This window comes from Natator depressus, chromosome 11, assembly GCF_965152275.1.
Source record: "Natator depressus isolate rNatDep1 chromosome 11, rNatDep2.hap1, whole genome shotgun sequence".
In the NCBI taxonomy this organism is placed as follows: Eukaryota; Metazoa; Chordata; order Testudines; family Cheloniidae; genus Natator; species Natator depressus.
The window spans coordinates 4441438-4468178 of record NC_134244.1 but is presented as its reverse complement, the minus strand read 5'-3'; the positions used below and the strand labels follow the sequence as shown (position 1 = coordinate 4468178).

The following is a 26741-nucleotide window of genomic DNA, read 5'->3' as shown; positions in this document are numbered from 1 at the left end:
AGCAACCGTGCTGCTATTGTTTAGCATTCTAACTCGATCAATACTAGTTACTCGAAATTACACCTCCAGCTCCGCTGTAGATGTACCTGAAATGACTTGCTCAAGGTCACGCAGAAAGTCTGTGGCAGAGCAGGGTCTCGCAAGTGCTCTGACCGCTGGACCCATCTAGTAGAGAGATCTGTGCTAAAACTTGGTTCTCTAACATGGTTATGACGCCTTTTTCTGTCCGCGCCAGTAAGAAAAAAGCAAATTATGACGTGATTTGGCCACGACTGTGCTTAAATATGGCTCTGCTTGTAGTGCAGACAAAGCCCTCTACACACAGCATCCCTTGGCGAAATAAAAAATACAATCAGCGTGAGAGAGTATTCCTTCAGTTTTCTGAACTTTAATTTTCAGATGGGAGGCCAATCTACTTCTCCCCACTCTTGGGTGGTCCCCAGTCAGAGTAGAACAGGTGCAGTCCCACTGGGGTAAGCGGCAGGGGCAGGATTTTGATAGCGCATGGTGAAAGATATGCCCCTCCGTGTACTACGTTTTGTAAATACCAGTGTTCAGGGGAGCCTGCTTTTCCCCAGCACAGTGCCCAATGGCAGCAGCAGATATACCTAAGTGGATGACACCCAGGAGGGAAGGCAGATTTGAAATTGACATTCAGTTTTTTCCCCTCTTCACAGAAACAACAGGAGAAGGAAGCTCTACTCCTCTTCTATAACAGAACCGCAGAAGCCAAAATCCGTTCAGTCATGTAAGTTGTGTGACAGTCATAGGATCAGAAGGGACCTCGAGGTGGTCTAGTTCAGTCCCCTGCGCTCAAAGCAGGACTAAGTATTATCTAGACCGTCCCTGACAGGTGTTTGTCTAACCTGTTCTTAAAAATCTCCAATGATGAAGATTCCACAACCTCCCTAGGCAACTTATTCCGTCTGACTACTCTGTTTAACTACTACTCGGTGTTTAACTACTCTGACAGTTAGGAAGTTGTTCCTGATGTCCAACCTAAACCGCCCTTGCTGCAATTTAAGCCCATGGCTTCTTGTCCTATCCTCAGAGGTTAATCCAGTGCCTCATTCTGACCTACCTAGTGAGAAGACAGAAATTGAGCCTTTGAGATAAGATTGCAGCAAAATCAAGTGCAGCTAACAAAAAAGAAATTAATTACAACACACAGCAGTCTCTTCTTCCAAGGTCTCTCTACCTGCCCAGTCTTCAGATTTAATTCCAGATAGGTCCAAATTGGGATGTTTAGTTCCATATCTAAAGCTACCCAATGTTTGGGCCTAAGATCAAGTGCTCTGGTTCGGGCCTTTCTTTAGTTTAAAAGGAACAAACCAGTGCAATCATCAGTGTAAAAAGAATTTTAAAAAACGAACACTGCAGCCTTGCTGCAGAAAGCATTGAGCCAACCTATTTGTCAACCAAATTTAGTCTTTAGTTTTATAGTGCTCACTAGAGGTGCCATGTTGACAGCCCTGAAGGTCTTGAATGCTCTACAGAGCCCATGTGGAATCATGATAACAATGTAAGCTTCCTCCATGAATGGGCTTTTAACTCTTTCCTCTGTAGAGGCAATCCCTTCGAGTTGGGCTGCAGGCCCGTTCCTCCGTAGCTTTTTTTTTTTTTTGCTGAGACTCTCAACAGATCAGTTAGGATGTTGGTTTTGTTTTTTTATGGGGACATTTATAATTTGCCACTGATTTTTATTTCTCATAGCCCACTGACTGGCCATGCTATTGGAATGACATGTGTACTGCATGACTTCACAGCCACAGCATTTGCTGCACAATCCAGCATTGCAGCCCAGAGGCTCTGCTTTTGTTTTAAAAAAGTGTTTCTTGTCTTTATGTTGGTGAAGAAAACCACGTGAACTGAATATACAACCATACAGTGTTGTTTCCCCGTGTCTGCAGAGGTCTGAAAAAATAGCACTGAGAGGTGGGAACGGCCCCATTTAGGCAGTGGCACCTATGAAATTCTAAAGATTAAAATTTAAATGCTAGCCTAAGCTGCTTGACTGGTTTAGCAGAGCTTGCCTAGCTAATATTCAGAAGTAGCTCGAGCTAATGTCCTTATCCCACCATCCTAGTATGCCTCCCACAGTATCCTGAGTGCCAAAATGTCCAACTTCCCCCTGACAACTTCTCCAATGAGCAGTGTTGCAAAAATCTGTTGCATGTTAAACTGAAAATGTCGGGACAGCATATCAAATAAATGTAATGACTTGAATATCATTCCACATGGGGTCATTGAGCTGATTGTACTATTCGTTTTCAGCTTCGTTTCAGTGTAAACCTTCTCTTGAATTAAATTAAATTAAACTAAACTAAAATAGAATTTCCTATGATTCACCAGAACATCACAGAGTTCAGTGACTTGGCTGCAGAATTTAAGTCCATCTTGCCACGGAGTCGTTTGGCTTTTTTCAGTCATAGCTGGCCTGGGCTGTGTTGAAAACAGTGACTTAGTGGTGAAATACTTCACAGTCCTGATTTTAGCACCAGTCCATCAAGCCATCTATCCTCATTAGAAGCTAAAATTTTATTTACCTGTTCCCAACAATTTGTAAATAACTTGCAATGAGTTTCCTATGCAACAAGCGATTGTATGTCTTAGTGGACTGAAAAATAAGTTTCAAGATGTCCTGTTAAATTTGTTCTTCAGGGAAGTTTCCTTTTTAGAGTGACAACAGCATTAAATAAATGTATTATGGGTAATTGCCTCCTGGATAACATAACGTGTTCCACAAGATGCCTAGAGTTAGAAATATATATGAATGAATGGGATAGACAGATAAATGGAAATGACTTTAAGTTGGGTCACTCTGTTTCATCAAGTGCGACTCAGTGATGTACAAATAAAAATAGATACATTTGTCATGCAGTGGCCAGATGTCCAGAAAAATGAGTGATGTGTCCCTAGATCTTTTTTTATATGTGGATATTGATTATTGAAATGCTATTTTTTGCTGGCCAGTTTCCTGATTTCTGCCTATAGACGAACAATATCTCTTAGGATTTGAAGGTAATGTGTGCATGGGACAACAGAGACATCAGTAATATAACTTGGATTATTTGTTTTTAATACAGAGAATACATCCTGGATTTAGTGGAAAGCGGGAGAGACAAATTCCTGGTGTTCGCTCATCACAGGATAGTACTGAATGCAATCAGCAAAGAGCTGGAGAACAAAGTAAGTTCTTAAATCAGGTTCCTGTTAATTTTATTATTGATCCAACTTCAAAGCTGCTGGAGACTTCTGGCAGGTCACCTACTTTATGAAAGTTAGTGACACACACAATTCTCTTATTGAGATATCTCTAATATGCCCCCTGGCCATGATTACTGAGTCTCCAGAATGAGACTGCCCGGTGGGATGTACATTTTGTGTATGTGAGGGCTATTGCTGCAGAAGTTTCTTGGTGTTCACCACCACCTGGAGTGATGTGTGTACAGTGTTTTGAGAAGTGCTGTTTTACTACCATACATTGCCATTGCTGCTTTTCGTGCCTCTTTGAAGAAGGTGGTGAGAAGGCAGTGACAAACCAGCCCCAGCTATATCTGCATGCCTTTTGTTTCTTGGGTCCCTGTTGCTCTGATTTTTGTGCCTGGCTATTGTATGGCGGCTCGAGTCTACTTAATAACTGCATAGCGATCTTTCTCCTGTTTCTAGTGATGAGTAGAGATCAAGTTTCTATGCCTGTTTCATCTGATCGATCAGATTTTGAAAGCTCATGAAGTGGCTGTGAGACCTGGTCGTGGTAGATGGGAGGTGGCTTTGCTAATTTCTCACTGAGAAATCTCTAAGGGTAGTACTCGGCAATTGCTCATCATCCCTGACATTTATAAGGTACCCATCGTATCACTGCTCCTCTTCGGTGACGAGACCATTGGAAAATTGTTAGCTTTGCAGCTGCAGCATCAATATGTGGGCAATACTCAGCGCTGCACTGAACCTTTTCATCTACGTCTCCTTTTTGCTGACCCGGACTCTGCAGGCAGCCCAGTGCCTAAGCACGATAGTGACCCGGATGAAGAGTAGCTGAGGGGATGGCAGCTGGTGATGCTGGTTCCTTATTGTGCGTTTATGCCCAAATCGAATGGCAGCATTAGAAAATGCTGAAATAAAATTTAATATATTTTTTCCCCCTTGCCAATGCATTTAAAATATAGCAAAATGTTATGGAGTAGTTCAGTGGGTTTTTTGATCTTCACAAGCACTGCTGGTGGTGGGGGAAATCTTCTAAAGTTTGGGAAAATAAAGACCTGCCAATGATCTTTCTCCACTCCCTCCTTTCAGCATATTGGATATATTCGCATTGATGGCACCACACCTTCAGCTGAGCGTCAGTCTCTGTGCCAGAAGTTCCAGTTCTCCGAGAAGCACTCTGTGGCTGTCTTATCCCTTACTGCTGCCAACATGGGGCTGACCCTCTCTTCTGCCGACTTGGTGGTGTTTGCAGAGTTATTCTGGAACCCAGGTGTAAGAAACCTACGTTACTACCATAACTTAACGAAGTGTGTACCAGTGGAGAGAGCGCTGGACTGGGACTCCAGAGACTTGGGTTCTCTTCCTAGCTCTGCCACTGACCTGATGGGTAACCTTGGGGAAGTCACGTCCCCGCATCGTGCCTCAGTTTCCCCATCTGTAAAACGGGGCTAATGATGCTGACGTCCGCTGTGAAGTGCTTTGGGAGCTACTGAAAAAAGTGCTATATAAGAGCTAGGGGGTATTACTATTCTCATTACTGTACTGATCAGTCATATTGCCAAAAAAGGCAACTGTTTGTAGTGTTGAGGGGTGGAAATAGAAAAGTGTTATGGTGGTTCTTTGGAGGTGGGAGAGAGATTTAGGGGAGCATCATCCAGGATTTCTGTTTCCTTCCTCACTTACTACTCTTCTACGTTCCCAGCCCCCCAAAAACCTTTACATGGCTGCAACCCCAGCTGACTGGACTGGCGGCTGCTGCCAGTGAAGTCAGTCAGTGGCCAGAGGGGATCACTCAAAAGCAATACAAACTTTTGTTCTCTGTCTTGGAATCACTCCAGTACTGGATCACGAGAACTGCCACTAGACCAGCTGGTCAGTTTGTGGATTTTTTGCTTTGAATAGGCTCATCATCAATACTGACCATCTGCTCCACTCTCTAGGACTAGGGAGTTCTGATTATCCATCACACCTCATTTTAAATGGCATTTTCCTTTTAATCCCAGCTACACGTGGGGGACTTTGCATCTAGCAGCAAATAACTAAGGGATGAAGAGGTTATCTTGTTCAGTATTTTACTATGTATTAATTTGGACTCCTGGGACCTGATCCTAGGAGTAGCTTAACTCCTTTTGACTGCAGTGGGAGTAAAGGTGCGTACCGTCTTATAAGAGGCAGTCTTCACCTTCCAGGATCGGGCCCTGTGACAGGGTGTACCAGGTCTTCGTGGCCCCCCTGCTGGAGACCCCGCTGTACTGCTACACCCTGCCGCAGAAAACTGCTCCCAGAGAGGTAAAGAGCAGTGAGTATTAGACCTCCAGTATTGTAATTGTAGGGGTCCTGACCCACAAAGGAGTTTGGAGGGGGGCTCACAAGGTTATTGTCTTGGGGGTGCCCTACGGCTACTCTTTCTTCTGCACTGCTGCCGGTGGTGGCGCTGCCTTCAGAGCTGGGCAGCTGGAGAGCGGCGGCTGCTGGCCGGGATCCCAGCTCTGAAGGCAGAGTCCCCGCCAGCAGCAGCCCAGAAGTAAGGATGGCCTGGTCTGGTGTTGCCACCCTTACTTCTGCGCTGCTGCCTGCAGAGCTGGGCCCTCAGTCAGCCGCCGCCTCTCTCTGGCCACCCACCTCTGAAGGCAGCGCAGAAGTAAGGGTGGCAGTACTGCGACCCCCTTAAAATAACCCACCGCAACTCCCTTTTGTGTCAGGACCCCCAATTTGAGAAACGCTGGTCTCCCCCCTGAAATCTGTACAGTATGTGGTAAAAGCACACACAAGACTAGATTTCAGGGGGGAGACCAGAATCCACCGTCTGTGTCGTGTTTTTCATGGCTGTGAATTTGGTAGGGGCCTACCCATGGTCTAGTAAGATAAAAGACTGAGTGTCCGTTTGGAGCCAGCTTGGCTGCTAGTGAGAAGTAACAATACTGGTTATTAATACCAGATCCGGCTAATGACGTAATCCACCAAAACAGAGAACAGGCTACTCCATATAGCCACCATATTGTGGTGTGGAAGGAACAGCACATTGTTTTTATGTTAGTAGAGAAACAGGGATGAACATTTACCAGAATGTTTTACCAGTTAAACACACATACCTCTGCTAGCTTTAATCTAGCTAGCGCATGGTATGCCCACATCCTGAATACTGCGTGCAGATCTGGTTGCCCCTTTTAAAAAAAAAAGATATATTGGACTTGGAAAAGGTTCAGAAAAGGGCAACGCGAATTATTAGGAGTATGGAACGGCTGTCATATGAGGAGAGATTAGTAAGATCGGGACTTTTCAGCTTGGAAAAGAATGAGTGAGGGGGGATATGATAGAGGTCTATAAAATCATGACTGGTGTGGAGAAAGTAAATAAGGAAGTGTTATTTACTCCTTCTCATAACCCACGAACTGGGGGGGTCACCAAATGAAATTAATAGGCAGCAGGTGTAAAACAAACAAAAGGAAGTATTTCTTCACGCAGCGCACAGTTAATCTGTGGAACTCTTTGTCATAGGATGTTGTGAAGGCCAAGACTATAACAGGGTTCAAAAAATAACTAGATAAGTTCATGGAGGATAGGTCCATCAGTGGCTATTAGCCAAGGCAGGGATGGCATCCCTAGTCTCTGTTTGCCAGAAGCTGGGAATGGGTGACAGGGGGTGGATCACTTGATGGTTACCTGTTCTGTTCATTCCCTCTGGGGCACCTGGCATTAGCCATTGTCGGATACTGGGCTAGATGGATCTTTGGTCTGACCCTGTTTGGCCGTTCTAATGTTCTTAATACTAGCAGTGACAATGCGGCAGCATGAGTAAGTTTCCCCAGTGCATGCCTGCTGGGGACAGTAGGGACACACGTGGGCTGCTGGCACATGCTGGGGTCCACACAGCCGCATCTGCACTGTTATGGTTACCTGCATTAGCTAGATCAAAGCCAGCACGGAATGCCTGTCTGCTCTACAGTTACACCTTGGTCTGCGGTGTAGACGTGCCTTCAGTCTCTCTGGGCCTCAATTCCCCAGCTGTAAAATGGGAATGCAGCCCTTCACTACTTCACAGCGGTGTGTTGAGGATAAATGCCTTGAAGATTGAGAGGGACTCAGATAGTACAGTAATGGGATGGGGGGCATATTAGCACCTTGTAAAGCTGCACTGTATTCTGTCCCCTCTACTGCTCTCTTTAATTATTTAAAGAAAATTAATCCTGTTCTTTTCAGCAGTCCATGTGCTCCAGTCCTGGTTCTCTGCATCCAGTTGGGGCAGTAGATAGGATCACGGCTTTGAACTGTGCCATATAACAAGGCAAATGTCTCAATTTAAACCAATTTCACCTCTGGCTCACAAAGATCTGTTATCTCTCTGATTCACTTGCACGATGACACCAGAAGTGCTGAGCTGTGAAAATGGAGGGGTGGAAAACACTCCTGCAGAGAATGTGTGCTTGGTACCGTTACTGATCAGTCAGTCTTAGCTAGCGCTTGGCTTGGAAACCTCCAAGGAAAGGCCGGGCAGTGCCTGCATTGGGATTAGTGCAAGTGAGCGGGGACGGTGAGCTATGCCATACCATTAAGATATTTATTGCTGTTATGCCATACCGGAAGGACACGTTTTCAGAATGGCAGGGCTCCTCCGAGAACTGCGGCGGCAAAAGGAGCAGAATGCGGGGCCGCTCTGGCATGGCTGTACCGCCCCCAGCCCTTCCACGCAGCAGCGTCTCCTGGCTGGGGTGTGTACAGCCCTGCCGGAGGATAGGGCTTGGGGCTGGAGGAGCTGCTGGCATGGGGCTGCCCAGCGGCCCCACGTTCTGCTCCTTTCACCACTGCAGTTCCCGGGAGAGCCCTGCAGTTCAGAAATCCGTATCCGGCACAGCAGGAGGACAGAGTTCCCCCCCATCCGTCAGGAAATGTGGGATGGGGAGAGCGCGGGGGGCCTGGGCTGGGGGCAGAGCGGGGCGGAATCACTTGGGGAGGTCACCTACCTCTCCTTTAGCTGGTGCTCCCCTTTGTGTCCCTCCCATGAGTCGCCTTTGCGTACTGGTAAGAGTTAAAATCTCCTTGCACCACTGGATTGGTGACTCATGAGGTGGCCGTATTCTCTGGGTCAGTACTGAGCCAGTGTTCCAGCACTGCTTTGGCAGGGCTGCAAGTGCTGCCTTTCATTCTAAACATAAAACAAAGGGCCTAACCGCTTGTCATTAGAAATCCAAGTGTGCCGCCTTCAAGAGAATCATAGAATATCAGGGTTGGAAGGGACCTCAGGAGGTCATCTAGTCCAACCCCCTCTCAAAGCGGGACCAACCCCAACTAAATCATCCCAGCCAGGGCTTTGTCAAGCCTGACCTTAAAAACTTCTAAGGAAGGAGATTCCACCACCTCCCTAGGTAACACATTCCAGTGTTTCACCACCCTCCTAGTGAAAAAGTTTTTCCTGATATCAAACCTAAATCTCCCCCACTGCAACTTGAGACCATTACTCCTTGTCCTGTCATCCGCTACCACTGAGAATAGTCTAGATCCATCCTCTTTTGAACCACCTTTCAGGTAGTTGAAAGCAGCTATCAAATCCCCCCTCATTCTTCTCTTCTGTAGACTAAACAATCCCAGTTCCCTCAGCCTCTCCTCATAAGTCATGTGTTCCAGTCCCCTAATCATTTTTATTGCCCTCCGCTGGACTCTCTCCAATTTTTCCACGTCCTTCTTGTAGTGTGGGGCCCAAAACTGGACACAGTACTCCAGATGAGGCCTCACCAATGTCCAATAGAGGGGAACGATCACGTCCCTCGATCTGCTGGCAATGCCCCTACTTATACAGCCCAAAATGCCATTGGCCTTCTTGGCAACAACAGCACACTGTTGACTCATATCCAGCTTCTCGTCCACTGTCACCCCTAGGTCCTTTTCTGCAGAACTGCTGCCTAGCCATTCGGTCCCTAGTCTGTAGCGATGCATGGGATTCTTCTGTGTTAAGTGCAGGACTCTGCACTTATCCTTGTTGAACCTCATCAGATTTCTTTTGGCCCAATCCTCTAATTTGTCTAGGTCCCTCTGTATCCTATCCCTACCCTCCAGCGTATCTACCACTCCTCCCAGTTTAGTGTCGTCTGCAAACTTGCTGAGGGTGCAATCCACACCATCCTCCAGATCATTTATGAAGATATTGAACAAAACCGGCCCCAGGACCGACCCTTGGGGCACTCCACTTGATACCGGCTGCCAACTAGACATGGAGGCATTGATCACTACCCGTTGAGCCCGATAATCTAGCCAGCTTTCTATCCACCTTATAGTCCATTCATCCAGCCCATACTTCTTTAACTTGCTGACAAGAATACTGTGGGAGACCGTGTCAAAAGCTTTGCTAAAGTCAAGGAACAACACGTCCACTGCTTTCCCTTCATCCACAGAGCCAGTTATCTCGTCATAGAAGGCAATTAGATTAGTCAGGCATGACTTGCCCTTGGTGAATCCATGCTGACGGTTCCTGATCACTTTCCTGTCATCTAAGTGCTTCAGAATTGATTCCTTGAGGAATCAATCAATCAAGAGGGCGGGGTACTAAGCCTGGATCCCTGCCCAGATTCCATCCTGCCTGCCTACTATTCACCAGCCATTTGAGTTGGATAATAGTAATACCTCATTCTCCTAGCACTCTTCATCAGGTAGCTCTCGATGCACTTTACAAAGGAGGTCATCAGTATCATTAGCCCCATATACAAATAGGGAAACTGAGGCACGGAGCCACGAAGTGGCTAGCCCAGTATCACCCAGCAGGCCAGTTTCAGAGCTGGGAATAGAATCCAAGTCTCCTGAATCCCAGTCAGTGCTCGATCCACTGGGCCACGCCACGTCTCATTCTATTTCACTTCTTGCTCTAAACTACAGAGTAGCACAGCTGTGCGCCATTAAGCAGCTGATGCATTCCTCCCCTAAGGCAGCAGCATTTCGGTAAATGATCTTTATATATACAAATTGTGGAGCTGTTTGAGGGCCCTCTGAATACAGTGTGCCATTTGAATTATCAGTTATCGGCAGGACTGGAATTCCAACAGCCCCCATATGCCTCAGAAAAACTGTATGAGTATTTGTTTGTTCATGGTGTTAATTGCAAATCCCACACACACGCACACACTTCTGGTGATGCAGGAAACTGAGACGCTTTCTCTAGGGAATTCTTTTAGCAGCTGGTTGTTTAGAGGACATCGGAGGAAAATGTCTGAGAGGAAGGTTGATCTTTGGGGTTCAGGTGCTGGCCAGGGACTAGGATCTGAACTCAGATCTTTGCTCTGCCACATTTCCTGGGTGACCTGGTGCAAGTTGATTCATCTCTCTCTGTGCCTCAGTTCCTCACGTGTAAAAGGGGGAAATAACCCTTCCGTCCTCCCGCCCATTTTGCAGCTTGGCTGTTCAGGTTATAAATTCTTGGCGGGCAGGGCTGGCTCTCTGCTAGGCTCTGATCTCAGCTGGGGACTCTTGGTGCTAATAGGGTACAAATCGGAGTAGTTAAGCATCAGGAAAAATAGGTCTCTTATTTCCTGGGGCCGGTTTCATAAATTCTTGTGTGTTACACTGTTTCACTGTGCTTTCTCTGTTTATTTAAATACAGGTTTTGATCCAAGCAGAAGATCGGGCACATCGAATTGGACAAACCAGTTCTGTTAACGTTCATTACCTGGTGGCCAAAGGCACAGCAGATGACTACTTATGGTAGGGAGTGGAAAGGACTCAGTCTAACTCTTCATCTATCTCTTTGGGACTTGTGTGACTTGGGATATGTTACTTAACCTCTCTGTGCTTGACTCCTTCTCTGTACCATGGGGGTGGCAGTAATGTGCTCTCAGGGTACTGGGAGGAGTGATATTTGCCGTGGGGTAAGGCTTTCTAGAAGGGCAAAGTCTTGTTAACAGTTTGGCCTTGTCACTGAGGGTGACAAGCCAGTAAAACAGACCTATTTATCAGGCAAAGAGTGGTTGTTGAGAAGTTTGAGAGGAAGTTTGGCTGCTTCTTGGTTGCAACACGGAGTATTACAGGCGCGGAGCGCTTCCCGAGAAGTGAAGTTAGCGGGGACTGAGGGTGTTCAGCAGAGATAAGGCCCATACGACTTTCTGGGTCCTGAGTTCTTGGGCACACAGAGGAAGCCTGCTCTGCTTCCTCTCATATCGCTCATCAGCAAAGCCATCTGACCAGCTCACGAAGGGACATTGACGTGCCCCAGTGGGAACTCAATCCATCCTTCGTTGGCTTGTGGGAAGGTTGGTGGGATTTGGGGCTAGGGGAGTATAATGTGATGGGGAGGGAATCTAGGAAATCCTCTGTGTTTTTGAGGGAAAGGGCCTGCAATCGATGAAGGAAAATGATTCACCAGATGGTACGTTGAATGTCCGAAATTATATCTTTCCATTACCTCATCTGAAAGCGCAAATGAGTTGAAGTGAACTTATACAGTTCCCAGAATATCATGATTGCAAATAATTACGGCCTTGCATCATGAGGAACTGGAAACTGACATGTCGCCCACATTTCAAGGAAAGCTAATGACAGTAATTTTCCTTTTTATTTGTGAAATGTGGTCCATGCAACCACTGGTGCTTGACTGAAAGGAAATATGCTTTTCAGAAGAGGACATACTTATCCTTTCATCCGCCCACCCACCCATGCCAACTCCAGGAGAGATGAGGGCATTTTATTAATGAAGGGTCATTAATTGCGCTAGGTGATGTTCACTTCTTTATAGTTTCTTGTCATGTGCTGCAAATCCTAGGAATTGGAGGTGGGAATGGAACCTGTTGCTCCCAGTACCACCCTGTGGAACCACTTTCCCACCTTGATCTTTACACCTTCCAAATATTTGTAGACTGCAATCACATCCTCTTATTTGTCAGTTAATTACACTGCACACATTTAGCTCTCAACCTTTACATCCAGATCAGTCCATTTAGCCCCTCTAATCCTTTCTACTGCTTTTTTCTGAATGCCTCTATTTAATATCTCTGGTCCTGAGGTGCCCAAAACTTAACACAGCATTCTAGGTGTGTGCATACAAACAGAAGGCAACATAGTGAAATTGACTTTGGTTACTAGAACTGGCTCTGCAAGGATGGGGTCTATCCTAAGGTGAAAGGGCTGGTGCATTTCAATACTCCAAAGACAATGTTTTTTCATTGCCCCATGGTAAATGACACCACAAAACCAATGATATACCTGAGATACATCAATGATGTTTTCATCCTCTGGACAGATGACCTAAACTCCCTCATATATTTCCACCACAAGTTCAACAACCACCGCCCATTTTGATATTCCCCGGTGTTATCTGGACCGGTGATCTGCTAGGTCACTCCAAACCATGACTCTGGGAGCCAGCCTTACGCTGCTCTGCTGTGAAAACCCCCACTCCCGGGCTGTTCACGCACAGCCTCTGGCATGTAAGCTGCTCCCAGTAACGTGAGTGAGCACTTTTGGCCAGCCGCTGCTTGGATTGTGCAACCGAATGACACTAGCCAATGTCTCCGGTCCCAGACACAACCCTAGGAACCTGTCTTGCAGTGTCCAGTTATGCCCACTGCAAGCTTATATGAGTTTGTCAATTTAACAAAGATATTGATATGTACCAGGCTTATTATCCCAAGGGGAGTCTCTGACATGCTTCAAACCAAACACGCTGCTTCAGGTAGGATAAACAAATTTATTAACTACAAAAGATAGATTTTAAGTGATTATAAGTCAAACTACGACAAGTCAGATTTGGTCAAATGAAATACAAGCAAAATGCATTCTAAACTGATCTTAACACTTTCAGTGCCCTTACAAACTTAGATGCGTCTCACCACAGGCTGTCTGGTTGCCCTTCAGCCAGGCTCTCCCCTTTGATCAGCGCTTCAGTCGCTTGGTGGTGGGTGTCTGTAGATGGAGGTGGAAGAGAGAGGAAGAGCATGGCAAACGTCTCTCCCTTTTGTCATGTTCTTTCTTCCCTTTTGGCTGTGCCCCCCCAATCCCGGGTCAGGTGAGCACTATCTCTCATAGTCCCAAACTGACCAAGGGAAGCGGGGTGATTCATTCGAGAGTCCAACAGATCCTTTGTTACTGCCTAGGCCAGTGTCCTTTGTTCCTGTGAGGCTGGGCTGGGTTTGTCCCATACATGCCCTGATGAGGTATGAACTGCCCATCTGTTCCTGGAGAGTTTTGCCTGGGCTTGTTTTAAGCCATGAGGACACATTTTCAGCCTCATAACTATATACATGAAATTACAACCTATAAAATTACTAGAACATTACTGTAACAACAATTACTATAACATTACAATAACAACAATGCTCAGTGTATCATGAGCCTTCTGAAGACACCCGACATGACAAACTTTGCATTGGATACCACACAACCATATTATAAGGATGAACATGGGGGTGCAGGGTGTTCCCCCGAGACACAGAGCGTCATGCCCATCCATCAAACTGTCTCTAGAACATTTCCACATCAGCATCAATTTCCTGAACACCATGATCAGCTTCAACAATGGAACCCTACAAACAACTATATACAAGAAACCCACAGAACCAGTAACCACCCCCAGTATACCAAGAAATCTATGGCCAGGCAGTCAGATACCACAGAATTTGCTCCAAGGAGAAAGTCTGAGACACACACCTTTACACACTTAAAATCGCCTTTACTAAGCAAGGAAACTCCACCAGAAAAGTAGATCAAATCATGGAACTGGCCACTCAAACACTCAGAGAGAACCTGCTTCAGTATTGGTGGAGGGGCGGGGGGAACCCTCCCAACTGCAAATCCCTAGTTGTCACCTACCACCCCACACTGGAACCCATACAAGGCATCATTAAACAATTACAACTCATCCTCAGTGGGGACCACATGCTGAAAGAAATCTTTCCCAAACTCGTTATGCTGGCCTTCAGCCAATACCCTAACCTCACCAAACTCATCATCAGAAGCAAGCTCCCCACAGATCAGGACACGCCAACTCATAGCGGCAACAGCACCTGCCATAACAACAGATGCAAAACCTGCAGACATATCTCCACTGCTACAATGATTGTCACCCCTGACACACACCTTTCAAGCTCCAGGGGTCCTACACATGCCTATCACAACATGTTGTGTACTTCATCCAGTGCGCTAAATGACCCAATAGCAACTATGTGGGTGAAACCAGACAATCACTGTGCTCTTAAGTGAATTTGCACAGGAAAATGATAAAAGGCAAAAATGCCATATCGCCCACGGGCAAGCACTTTTCTTCACAAAACGATCACTCCATATCAGACCTCTCAGTCCTCATCCTCAAAGGATGCACAACACCTTCAGAGGACAAGCCTGGGAGCTTAAATTGATAACTCTGCTATACACCAAAAATCACAGACTTAATAAAGACACTGGATTTATGGCTCATACAACAATCTGCAACCCACGAATTCTCCTTTGTCGTATTCCTGCAGAGGTGTTAACTGCCCACTTCACCTTGGAAATGGTCTCTTGCAACATGGCTTAACTCCCTTGTATTTAGCTGTGACACTCGGTACCTTTCCCAGACCAGACGAATGTAAGCTCGAAAGCTTGTCTCTTTCACCAGTAAAAGTTGGTCCGATGAAAGGGATTCCCTCACCCACTTTGCCTCTCATGGTAAATGATTCTGTGCTCCTCTGCCTGGAAAGGAGCCCTGGGGACATCTTAAATGCTACCACTTTCCTTTCTAGCAATATTTGGTGCTTGTTATCTTCCCATAGGCCTATGATTCAAGAGAAGATCAAAGTGCTGGGCGAAGCCGGTCTTTCTGAAGCCAGTTTCTCTGAAACAGCTGAAGCCACTGATTACTTCTACAAGGTAAGTGCTGTGACTGTGAGACATCAGCCCGAGTCATTCCTGGGAGGAGTTAAGCTGACTTGGGCTTTGTATGTCTCTAGAGTGACGGGTTAACAGAAGAGAAGATCTGAGCTCGCGCCAGTTCTGCTTTAAATGCCATAGGCTGGGCCATCCACCTTCCTCCCCGATCCGTGCTGGAGTGGACCCTCCACGCAATGATCCCAATCTTGTTGTGTGGAAGGAGACTCTGGTGCCTCTGCAGGACCATTTCCTAGCCCCCTCAGGCCCTGTGGAGGTTTCTCCATGTGGTAGGGACCCACATGGGAAAGAGGATGGGTTCAGGGCAGGCTCTGGGCAGCTGGTAATGCAAATACAGTTCCAGAATCTATTAACTTTTCTGCTGAGCCCCCATCCCCTGGGAGATAGGTAGTGTGGCCAGGGAGCTACCAGGGACCAGAACTGGCAGGGAGCACAGGACCTCCGTGTGTGTATTTCACTGGCCTCTTGCAGCTCCCCCAGATCATAAGGATCCATGGGAGCAGCCCCCTTGCCTTCTCTGTGAGGGAATCTCCATGAGGAAATTCTTCTAGAAGTTTCGCTGGGAAAAGCTCCCTCTAGTAGCTTTTCCTTGCTCCGCAAAGGGCCACAAAATTTTGCCAATCAACCCCTTCGTCTCTCTCCACCTCTGAGAAAACGGTGATGTGTGGCTTCATTGCAGAGGGCACAACGGCAGAGCTGAGTTCAGGCTGGCCGTTCTCTCCTGGGTACCTCGCATACTGGAATTCCATTCTCCATTGGTCAGGGGAGCCGCGAAGGAAACGGGAGCTGTGACCGAATTATAATCGCTGGCTGTTTGGCTTGTTTGTTAATATCCTGTGTGTGCAGAACCTCTCTGCTCTACTTCCACAGCGAGACCCGAAGCAGCAGACCATTTACAGCCTTTTCCAGAGGACCTTCTCTGAGCAGGGAGACAACCTCGACGAAGCTTTGCTCGTGGAGGCGGCTGAAGCTTGCCAGGGGTCTGACTCCAGGAGTGCCTCTCAGGATGCAGGAGCAGACACCTGCTCAGCGAGTCCATGTAAGAAACAGCGTCTTGAAGATTATTTTCACAGACAGTAACTAGAAAGGAAGAGACACTTTTAAAAAAAAAAAAAACAAAAAAAACCCCACAGAATCATTGTATTGTTTGAGTTTCCAAAAATAAAACACATGAATGGGTTTTGGAGAAGATTCACTGTCTTACTTCTATAGCGTTTTCCCCCCAAAGGATGGAAGGAGAAGGCAAGGTGCTTTTTTGGTCACCGAAAGGATGGTTGGGTGTCAGCAGATTCCGAGTTCTAATCCTGTCTTTGCCAATGACTCACAAGTGGCCTTGGGCAAGGCACCTCCCTTCTGGGCCTCAGTTTGCACACCTGTTTTATTTTAAATAATGCTCACCTGTTTACATCACAGGAGTGTCACAAGGAGGAACTAGTGAATGGCTACAGACTGCCTTGAAGAGGCAGAGCGCCATATAAATGCAAACTATTATCACCCCAAAGAATTTTACAGACTGTATACGTAGTGTGACAGGGTCAGGCCAGATGGCTACAGGAGAGTGATAGAAGGTAGATATATTAGCCTCAGATTAAGCAGATCCCTTTTCCCTGAGTAAAATACTGGGCTGTTCCAGAACAATCAGGAAGTTGCTGGAACCAATTAAGGCAGGCTAATTAGGACACCTGGAGCCTATTAAGAAGTTACCAGAATCAATTAGGACTGGCAGGCTAATCAGGGCACCTGTTTTTAAAAAGGACCTCACTTCAGTTAGTGAGGTGTGTGCGAGGAGCTGGGAGCAAGAGGCGCGCAAGAAGCTGGAGGACTGAGAGGTACAAGCGTTATCAGACATCAGGAGGAACGTCCGGTGGTGAGGACAAAGAAGGTGTTGGGAGGAGGCCATGGGGAAGTAGCCCAGGGAGTTACAGGAGACACTGTAGACAGCTGCAATCCCCAGGGCCCTGGGCTGGAACTCAGAGTAGAGGGCGGGCCTGGGTTCCCCCCATCCCCACAACTCCCTATTTGATATAAGAGGAGTTGATCTGGACTGTGGGTCCCACCAGAGGGGAAGGTTTCTGGCCTGTCCCCTGACCCATTAGGTGGGCCAGCAGAAACTGTGGGGATTGTTCTCCTTTTCCCCATGCTGGCCAGTGATGAGGTTAGCTGACTGAACGGCAGGTTTGTGCCACTAACAAAAGGAGCCAAACTGAGGACTGCCGTAAACCTCTGAGGCGAGCAAATCTGCCAGAAAGCTCAGAACCCACCAAAGCAGAGGAGGAACTTTGTCACAGTAGTTCACCACTGACATGCAGCCACTGCTGAGATGTAAGGTTGGCAGCTTAGCAGCGGTCTGGGGCGCAGCACAGCAGAAGTGAGAGGAGGAATTTTGGCCACTGGGGCAGATCTCTAGAACTGCAACAAGTGCATAGGATCCTTATCATCTGTGCAGAGCAGTCAGGACCTTGCACCCAGGTTTTCAGAATTGCCTAGGCTAACATGCAATGACCATCTATTTGCAATTATTGCAGACCGCAGTTATTAAATCTCATCCTGAAGACCCACATACAATAAATTGCTTAGAACTCAATATATCTATCTTGGAATGGTGAAGGGCTGATGTGATCCTGCCAAGATTTGAACCCATGACTACCATGGGGCTAGTATTTAAAACCAGAGGCTTAGGCCACTTTGCCACAGCCTCTTGTTAAGCTTTTTTTCCTCTGTGTTCTCTCTCCACTGTGCCTGGTTTTGTGTGGGTGTGGGTGTGTGTGTGCGCGCGCGCGCTCAATTGTTAACAGCAGAAACAACAAATCAGGAAACAGACTTCAGACTAAGCCACTTGTGCAAAAAAGAAATTTATTCCACCGTGCTCTAAGTGCCCCGTGCTCCTGCTTTTTCTTTGATTTGGAGTCTTGTCTCACATCTGGGCCTTGAAACCTTAGGAAATACGAGACATTGGACGCATCAGTATTTATTTAAATTATTTATAGTACTTGAGCTCAGGTCTCTTTGGTGACTAAGAAAAGCACCTTTAAGTGCTTTAGCTCTGATAAGGGACACTTGCTTATAGGCCGTGTACCAACCACTCCTCAAATGGGCATTTAATGTCCCCTAAGGGTACTACTATACTGGCACCTTTAGGACCTGTAATTCATCCCCAGTGCCGCTCTGCTGTAGCAGTGGTGGAGGCTTCTCGGGCGTCTTTACCGCTGTCGTTGTCCAACCCTGCTCCGATTTAGAGTTGAATGGGCTGGTGGTAAAAAGTCTTGCTCCACTCAGTGCTACACCGTCCACCGTTGCTATTGTGCCGCAACGGCGGTGAATTACCTTTCAGATCCTGAAATGGGCCAGCGTAGACGCAGCCTGACAGGGTGCAGCGCTGTTCTTTCATTCCTTTCTAGTGGCGTTTGTGACATAACCCCTGACAACCGACTGGAACCCGTTTCTTTCACAAGGGCGCTGAACAGCCAGCAGATGACTAGAACTATAGGTCGCTACCACCCTGGGCAAAACTTGAAGATGCAATCGAGGGATGACGGGCTCTTTATCTCCTTACTAATCTCCTGAGGAATCCAGGCTCTCAATATTTGCCTAATTATCTTTCTTTATTTGTATTGCAGTAGCGTGTAGTCACTACAGCTTGTTCCTTTCTTCTCCGCCTCCTTTTTTAGAACTAGAAGATGCCCAGGAATTGGCTGGGCATGTATAATTGATGATGCCGTGGGCAATGTAAGAATGAATAGGGGTCAATTTTATGAATTTGCCAAGATGCCAGTTAGATACATGTCCCAGTTACCATATGTGGAGAAGGTGGAGGGGAAAACACACACACACACACACACACACACACACACACACACACACACACACACACACACACACACACACACACACACACACACACACACACACACACACACACACACTTCGCCTCTCACTCCCAGGGGTTAACACTGCTGTTCAGACAGGGTGCTTAGCTGCAGATGGTTACCAGACAATAGTAAAAGCATTCTGTTGCTTGAGTCTTCTGCCAAGTGAACAAAGTGACAATGACAGTGCTTTCCTTAATTAAGGTTTTATTGGATCATTGACTGCAAATACCATCACATAAGCATGGAAATGGCCTACAAGATTCATATACAACGGGTACAATGTCTAAGTGATTCATTTATGACTGTGCAAAAGAGGTTTTCAGTTGGTAGGCAGTAGATTTAAAGGTTTGCAGGTGGTAAGCAAGAGGGAAGAAGAGTCCAACGGTGGACATTGGATCAAAAGTACCAAATGTCGTTCCTACTGTAGGAGACTCTGACCACTGCCCAGCCAGCCGTTTGTGCCTAGCTACTCTCCCCACTAGATTACATTGTTGGGCATCTCTCCCTAATTGTTCTCAACATCTTGCATCTAACCCTGTACACCAGGCGCTTGCCCACAGGACCTCATTTGAAACAGGGTTGTTATCAGTAGGCTGCAGGAAGTGGTGAGAAGGATGGGGAGATTCTTCATGCACAAATCTTGTCGTCTTCTCAGAAGAACAATTCTCTTCCTCTCATACGCAAGAGGAGCGGCAAATAGCATTTTTCAGAAATCTGCTGAAAGCGTCTTTGGAGAATTCTGCCTCCCATAAAATCTCAATTTATTTTTATCTACACACTGATAAATCTCCAATCCCATTAAAGGACGTGAGGTGTACTCTCTCTCTGTAATGGGACTCATAAAATCTCAGCTTGATCTTTGCAGAGTTGCTGAGACTCTTCATGAACACTTGAAATTCACTTTACCCTTTCTATATTGAAAAGAAAATCTAGCCCTGGAGAAAAGTGCTTTTAGCCATTAGGTCAAGGGAGCTCATTGCTGGTACACAGCCTGTTATACCCTCCAGGTTATCAGAAAAGGTCTGTTTACAGTGGGAGCTGGGGTGAGAGTCCCAGCTCCAGGACAAATACCTGTGCAAGTTCTCAATGGGCTAGTGCATTACAAATAGAGTGTAGCCACCGAGTACGTGCCTAAGATCTCCAGTGAGGACATTCTCAGGCAGTTAGCCCATCCTGCTGCTCATGTTGCCATGGCTACATTCTATTTTTAGCACTGCCGCTCGATGAGAGCTACTGCGGGTACATCTCCTCAAGCCGGGAATTGCACCCCAAGCTCCAAGTGTAGATATACCCACAGATGGTACGCCTGGTTGTGGTTGGAGACTGGCAGCAGGGCATTCCAGAAAGTCCAGGCCTCAGTTCTTGGTTGTGTCCAGTTGCTTCCCTTTTATTTTAAGAGGAATCCCCACTCGCTAAACCACAATAAACCGAACAGGAGAAAAAAAGGCAAAAAGCTGGAAAATGCAAGAATTGGAGAAGAGAAACTTTTCTGAAGTAGAAGGAGGAGGATGTTTGTATGGGTATGATACTGTCCTAGGTCTCAGGGTTCAGCTCCCTGTGTGACCTTGAACACAAGCCACTTAGGGTCTAGTCCAAAACCCAATGAGGTCAATGGAAAATCCCAGTGAAAAGCCACTGCCTTAACGGGACCCTTAATCACTCTGGTCCTCAATTCTTCATCTGTAAAATGGGGATGACATTGGATAATTTCCTTTCTCCCGCTCTTGGTTTTGTCTTTTTTTTCTAGTTAGACTGTAAGCTCTTCAGGTTAGGACTGTCTCTTGCCACGTGTCTGTACTCCACAACAGGGCCCTGATCCTGGTTGGGGCATTTAGGTGCAACTGTGATATAAATAATAATAAAGTATAAAACGTACCCCAGAATAGCTAACTATATAAGAGAAAGTATTTAAACAACAACAAAAATATTTCTAATGAGTTTAAAGTCAGAGAATATTGAAATTACTAAACCTGAAATCGGGATTGCACCCAGGAACGGCATCTCATTATTACTCTTTACCTGCTGATACACATCTGCATTCCCTTCATGGCCCCTCAGAAGAAATGCCATTTCAAGATCCCAGCTCCAGTCCTATTGCTATATCTCTTTTAAGTCTGTTCTGTTCCAGGCTCCTGTTGAATTCTTGTTGGGTGTTAAATATGTGTTTGGGTCCATATATCGTCCAGGTTTTAGGACAAAATGTCAAATTACACAAGGTTCTTATGAAAGGAGGAAAAAACCCTTTCTCTTCTATGAAAATGTCATTGGAGGGTTAGGGGAGGTGTCCCAAGCTCCAGCTCTTGTGTATGCTGGGAAGTTAGTGTTATTACTACATATTTGCCATGTGTATTAATAAAGTGGACTTTGTGGAAGTTTGGCTAGACTTTCTTCCCTCTAAGTACTTTCAGAAATTATGAGCAGTTGATGGCTTTGAATATAAAAACTTTTAAGAATTCTGTATTGCATATTGTCATCAAACTAAGAGATTATATAGAATCATAGATTATAAAACCAAATCACATAGATTTGTAGATTATAAAGGGACTGCTGTGGTCATCTAGTGTGACGCTGTAACTCACGAAAGCTTATGCTCAAATAAATTGGTTAGTCTCTAGGGTGCCACAAGTTCTCCTTTTCTTTTTGCGAATAGAGACTAACACGGCTGCTACTCTGAAACCAGATCATAGGGTTTCTCTGAATTCCTGTTCGAACTTCAGCATCTCTTTTAGAAAAATATCCAAACTCAACTGAAAAACTTCCAATGATGGAGGGTCCACCACAAACCTTGGTAAATTGTCTAACTTCAGCTTTCAGCCATTGAACCTTGTTATACTTTTTGTCTGCTAGATTGAAGAGCCCATTATTATCAAATTTGTGTCCCCATGTAGGTACATAGTAGGGATGTAAAATATTAACCGGTTAACCAATAAGTATTAGTCTTACTGTTAATATATTGCAGTTAACGTTTAAAACAGATTGGCAAAATAATTTTGTGACATTTTCCATCCCTACTTGCGCTGTCATTCCCCCAACCCCACATCTGAGCACACCACGTGCACTAACAAATCTGCCTCTTCCCTATCCACATCCCGCTCCCCCCTCAGCGGCAGCACCCAGGGCAGGATGAGCTGGGCTGCCCTCGCACGGCGATGGCTCGGGGGCCTGGAACAGTGGTGACCGGGGGCGGACGGAACACGGTGTGCTCTCAGGCTATCAACGCTGGCTCCCAGGGCTGGGTGCCTCGCTCCCCATCAAGAGCCAGCATAGATACCCCCACCGGGCACATCCCCTTCCCCACAGATACGAACCCACTGCCTGGGGAGCAGTCACTGCCCCCCACTGCCTTGGCCCCCTGTGAGACCCCTTGCCCCACCAGGAGACTCTACTAAGCTCCGGACATCGTCCAGACTCCTACCATGTGGGCAGCTGCTCAGGGTCCAGGTGGTCCCTGGCTGCTGCTGCTGGGTGCAGGCATGGTGGGCTGAGGGGGCGGGTGGTGCTGAGCACTAAGTCCGGCTGGTACTAGGTGGGTCTCACCGCCTCCTGGCCCTTGGGGTGGCCAGGGAGCTGGGCAGCAAGGGGGATGTGACCAGAACTAGCCAAAGTCGCGCGATGCATCGAGGGAGACTGGATCACGTGACAGGGGAGACTGGTGTCCCCATGACACCTCCTGGCCACAAATAGGTTCTCCCCTTCACCTTAACACTCCCAGATCACGTGATGGTCTCTCCCTCCCCCACCACCTCCCTTCGCCATGACAGTGCGCAGAACGGGGTGTTAACAGGGTACCAACTAGGGATGTAAAATATTAAACAGTTAACTGATATTTTAATAGTTTCAATAGGTACCTTCAGTGGGTACATCCCTAATACACATAGACTGTGATTAAGTCACCCTTTAGGCTTCTCTTTGTTAAACTAACAGGTTGAGCTCTTGGAGTCTATCACTATAGGGCATGTCTTCTAATCTTTTAATCATTCTTATGGCTCTTCTCTGACCCCTCTCCAATGTATCAACATCCTTCTTGAATTGTGGAAACCAGAACTGGACACAGTATTCCTGCAATGGTTGCTCTAGTGTCAAATACTGAGGTAATATAATCCCGACTCCTACTTGAGATTCCCCTGTTTATGCATCCAAGGACCACATTAGTCCTTTTGCCAACAGCTTTGCACGGGGAACTCTTGCTCATCTGATTATCCACCCGGATGCCCAAGTCCTTTTCAGAGTCACTGCTTCCTAGGATAGAGTCCCCCAGCCTGTAAATATGGCCTGCGTTTTTGTTTTTTGTTTTTTTGGGGGGGGTTGGTGAGGAGGGAGAAGAGGGAGGGTAGCAGGGGAGAAAACTCATCGTTTGCTTGCACCCAGTTTATGAGATGATCCAGATCACTATCATTACTTAATTAAAACAAATAGGATTATCCTATTATGAGTATTGACAGAACTCAAGGGCGCTGGTGTTGGTTTGTTTTTCTTTTGTTGCTGATTTTTATGTTAGAGAGAAATTCCGTGTTAATTTCCCAGTTATTTGTGGGGTGCTTTCTGAGCTGCAGGGACTCATTTTTGATCAGAGCGAGGGACACTGAGGTCTTATGCCTGTTTGCCTTTATACAGATTTGATGATCAATGGGTGCAAAGAATGTTTTTTAATAATCTGGTTTTGAGGAAGAGGGAGGGGTAACATGAGTTGTTATAAATTATCATTGACTTTTTGTCTCTTAAAACTGCAAGTTTGCTGTTCCCTTTTTATTGTTCTAGTATCTACTGTATTCTTTGATTTTCTTAAAAATAAAACTAGCTAACCACTCTATCCATTTTCTTTTTATGGGCTCTTCAGATATGAAGTCAGAAATCTGCATTCTGTAGCTAAATCTCCAATCCAATAAAATCCATGGTGATATAGATCAATTTTACTGCCTGGATATTTGCTGTATCCCTGCATGAATACATTTCTACAATATTTTCCAAATGATGGATCGTTCCAACTCAAGCTGCAAATAAATTCCATTTTGTGAGTTGGAAGGCTTTAGATAACCCTATTATCACAGGACAGATTTACAGAATTAAGCTGCGTAAGACTAAAAAGAATGACTGAATGCTTTGTGTGGGACTCAAACTCAGTGAGGGAAGGTAATTCTGAAAGAGTGTCATAGGTAGCTTTCAGAGTAACAGCCGTGTTAGTCTGTATTCGCAAAAAGAAAAGGAGTACTTGTGGCACCTTAGAGACTAACCAATTTATTTGAGCACAAGCTTTCGTGAGCTACAGCTCACTTCATCGGATGCTTTGCAGCAGTTGAACCCTGTGATTGTCGGCGGGGTAGCATGGAAGCAGAACTTCACTTCTGTGGTACTAGTTGCATATACTTATTTTTTTCCCCTTACCTTTTGTTAGGTTAAGAAAGAGAAATATTTAAACATCTTTTCATCAACTATACTTGCTGTAAATGTTATATCCTGTACTCTTAACTCCACCTAGATTTAGATTATAGTTGTATAATTAGGCTAAATTTATTCACGATGTAACATCATTGCTGGAATGAACCCGTCTCCTGTTGAATGGTCTTATTTGAAGTCTATTGTTCACCTTTTCCTTTTGTTCTTTCTTAATAGCCTATCATCCATCCTCTTGTTTTCCATGCATATAGCTAATCTCCTGTATAAATAGGATCTGATGTATCAGAGCAGCCTCAGACCTGCTGGCTGCACAGGTTAACCCATACACCATACAGCTAATCCTGCACTTGTGTGGAAGGAGGCTGATAGCCTTAGGTTTGGTGTTGGATCACCCCTTATTTTTTCTTGCATAAATATTATTGGTCATAAAATTATTCAGCCCTTTTTAAAAAGCCAGTTGTAGTCTTTGACCCTTTCGCTTCTATGATAGTGAGGGCCACAGCTTGCCTGCATGTGAAGCAATACAGGAGGATCTAAGCCCTCCTGTTTCAGGGCATAAGCTAACCTCGAACTAATAGGGGTAGGTTATTTCATTGTTGTCCATTGTGGGTGTTCTTGTACTTTCCTCTGCAACATTGGATATTGGCCACAGTCAATTAAAATATGAGATTAGGTGGATAAGTGGCATGATCTACTATTGTAATTCCCCTGTTCCTAGAACTGCAGGGCACAATTAGATCTGGTATATTGTTGCACATTATTGTACTATTACTATATTCTTTCTGAGTTTTCCTTCTACTGGTCTTTGCCTTGAATTTCTCAAAATTCCCTGCTTCCTCACGACTGATATTGCTACTGTTTTGTGGGAGCAGAGAAGCTGGCTAGATACGTGTACCTAACGCTTGGCTTCTATGGAGTACGTTATTGCTCACGTGACCTTCCCCCATCCACCCCATTCCCCCACTGTGCTGTTATTAAACCATCACAGATGGGCCTCCCCCACTATAGAACCACAATATTCAGCAATGGATTCTACACAGGGACTAGATTCTAGGGGACTTTCTTTGTAAATAAATACAGTTCCAGTGATTCCACCAAATATTGTATTTTTGTTGCTTGCCTAGTGTGTGTAGGTGAGGTAGGATTGTCAGGTGTCTGGTTTTCGACCAGAATGCTCAGTCAAAAAGGGATGCTGGTGGTTCCGACCGCTAAAAGTCCGGTCGCCAGTGCAGCGGGACTAAGGCAGACTCCCTGCCTCCAAGTGGCTCCCGGAATAAGCCGGCATGTTCGGCTCACAGGTGCAGGAGTGGCCACAGGGGCTCTGCCTACTGCCCCTGCCCCGACTCCACAGTTCCCATTGGCCGGGAACCATGGCCAACGGGAGCTGCAGGGGTGGCGCTTATGGGCAGCGGGCAGAGCCCCCTGGCCCTTCCGCCTCGGAGCTGGACATGCTGGCCACTTCTAGGAGCCGCCTGAAGTAACAGTCCCCCGGTTGGAGCCTGCACCCCCAAGAACCTACCCCAGCCCTAAGCCTCCTCCCACACACCCTGAATCCCTCATTTGTGGCCCCACCCCAGAGCCTGCACCCCCTCCCACACCCCAACCCCCTTGCACAAGCCCTGAGCCCCCTCCCGCACCCTGAACCCCTCATTTCTGCTCCCCAGAGCCTGCACCCCCTCCCACACCCCAACCCCCTGCACAAGCCCTGAGCCCCCTCCCGCACCCTGAACCCCTCATTTCTGCCTCCCCAGAGCCCGCACTCCCTCCCACACCCCAACCCCCTGCACAAGCCCTGAGCCCCCTCCCGCACCCTGAACCCCTCATTTGTGGCCCCCCCAGAGCCCGCGCCCCCTCCCACACCCCAACCCCCCTGCACAAGCCCTGAGCCCCCTCCCGCACCCTGAACCCCTCATTTCTGCCCCCCCCAGAGCCCGCACCCCCTCCCACACCCCAACCCCCCTGCATAAACCTTGAGCCCCCTCCCGCACCCTGAACCCCTCATTTCTGGCCCCCCCAGAGCCCGCGCCCCCTCCCACACCCCAACCCCCCTGCACAAGTCCTGAGCCCCCTCCCGCACCCTGAACCCCTCATTTCTGCCCCCCCCAGAGCCCGCACCCCCTCCCACACCCCAACCCCCCTGCATAAACCTTGAGCCCCCTCCCGCACCCTGAACCCCTCATTTCTGCCCCTCAGAGCCCGCACCCCCTCCCACACCCCAACCCCCCTGCACAAGCCCTGAGCCCCCTCCCGCACCCTGAACCCTTCATTTCTGGCCCCACCGTCCCTCATCCACTCCCAGGCATCCGGGCTAAGCGCTATCTCTGCCGCAGAGACTCACAGGGTGCAGCAAAGGCGACGATAGAGTCCCAGCCACTCCCCCCGCCCCCCCCGAGTGCAGACAGTCCCGCTCCGAGTCCCGTCCTCTCTGTGGTT

The 26741-nt window shown here is 46.9% G+C and overlaps 1 protein-coding gene across 5 annotated transcripts in view; it reads left to right on the top strand.

Annotated features, from left to right (window-relative positions):
• Nucleotides 1-16281, top strand: part of SMARCAL1 (SNF2 related chromatin remodeling annealing helicase 1) — a 60227-nt gene extending 43946 nt beyond the window's left edge. For 4 of the 5 annotated variants that reach the window (XM_074967042.1, XM_074967043.1, XM_074967041.1 and 1 more), the window contains 6 exons: nt 678-748; nt 3087-3189; nt 4297-4479; nt 10793-10893; nt 14931-15027; nt 15916-16281. In XM_074967042.1, the coding sequence (XP_074823143.1) occupies nt 678-748; nt 3087-3189; nt 4297-4479; nt 10793-10893; nt 14931-15027; nt 15916-16125 (765 nt within the window). In that variant the 3' untranslated portion in view covers nt 16126-16281. Of the gene's footprint in view, nt 1-677; nt 749-3086; nt 3190-3669; nt 3847-4296; nt 4480-10792; nt 10894-14930; nt 15028-15915 lie in introns of those variants that run through there. The other variant, XR_012641393.1, reaches the window with a different exon arrangement.
• The last annotated feature ends 10460 nt before the right edge of the window (nt 16282-26741 follow it).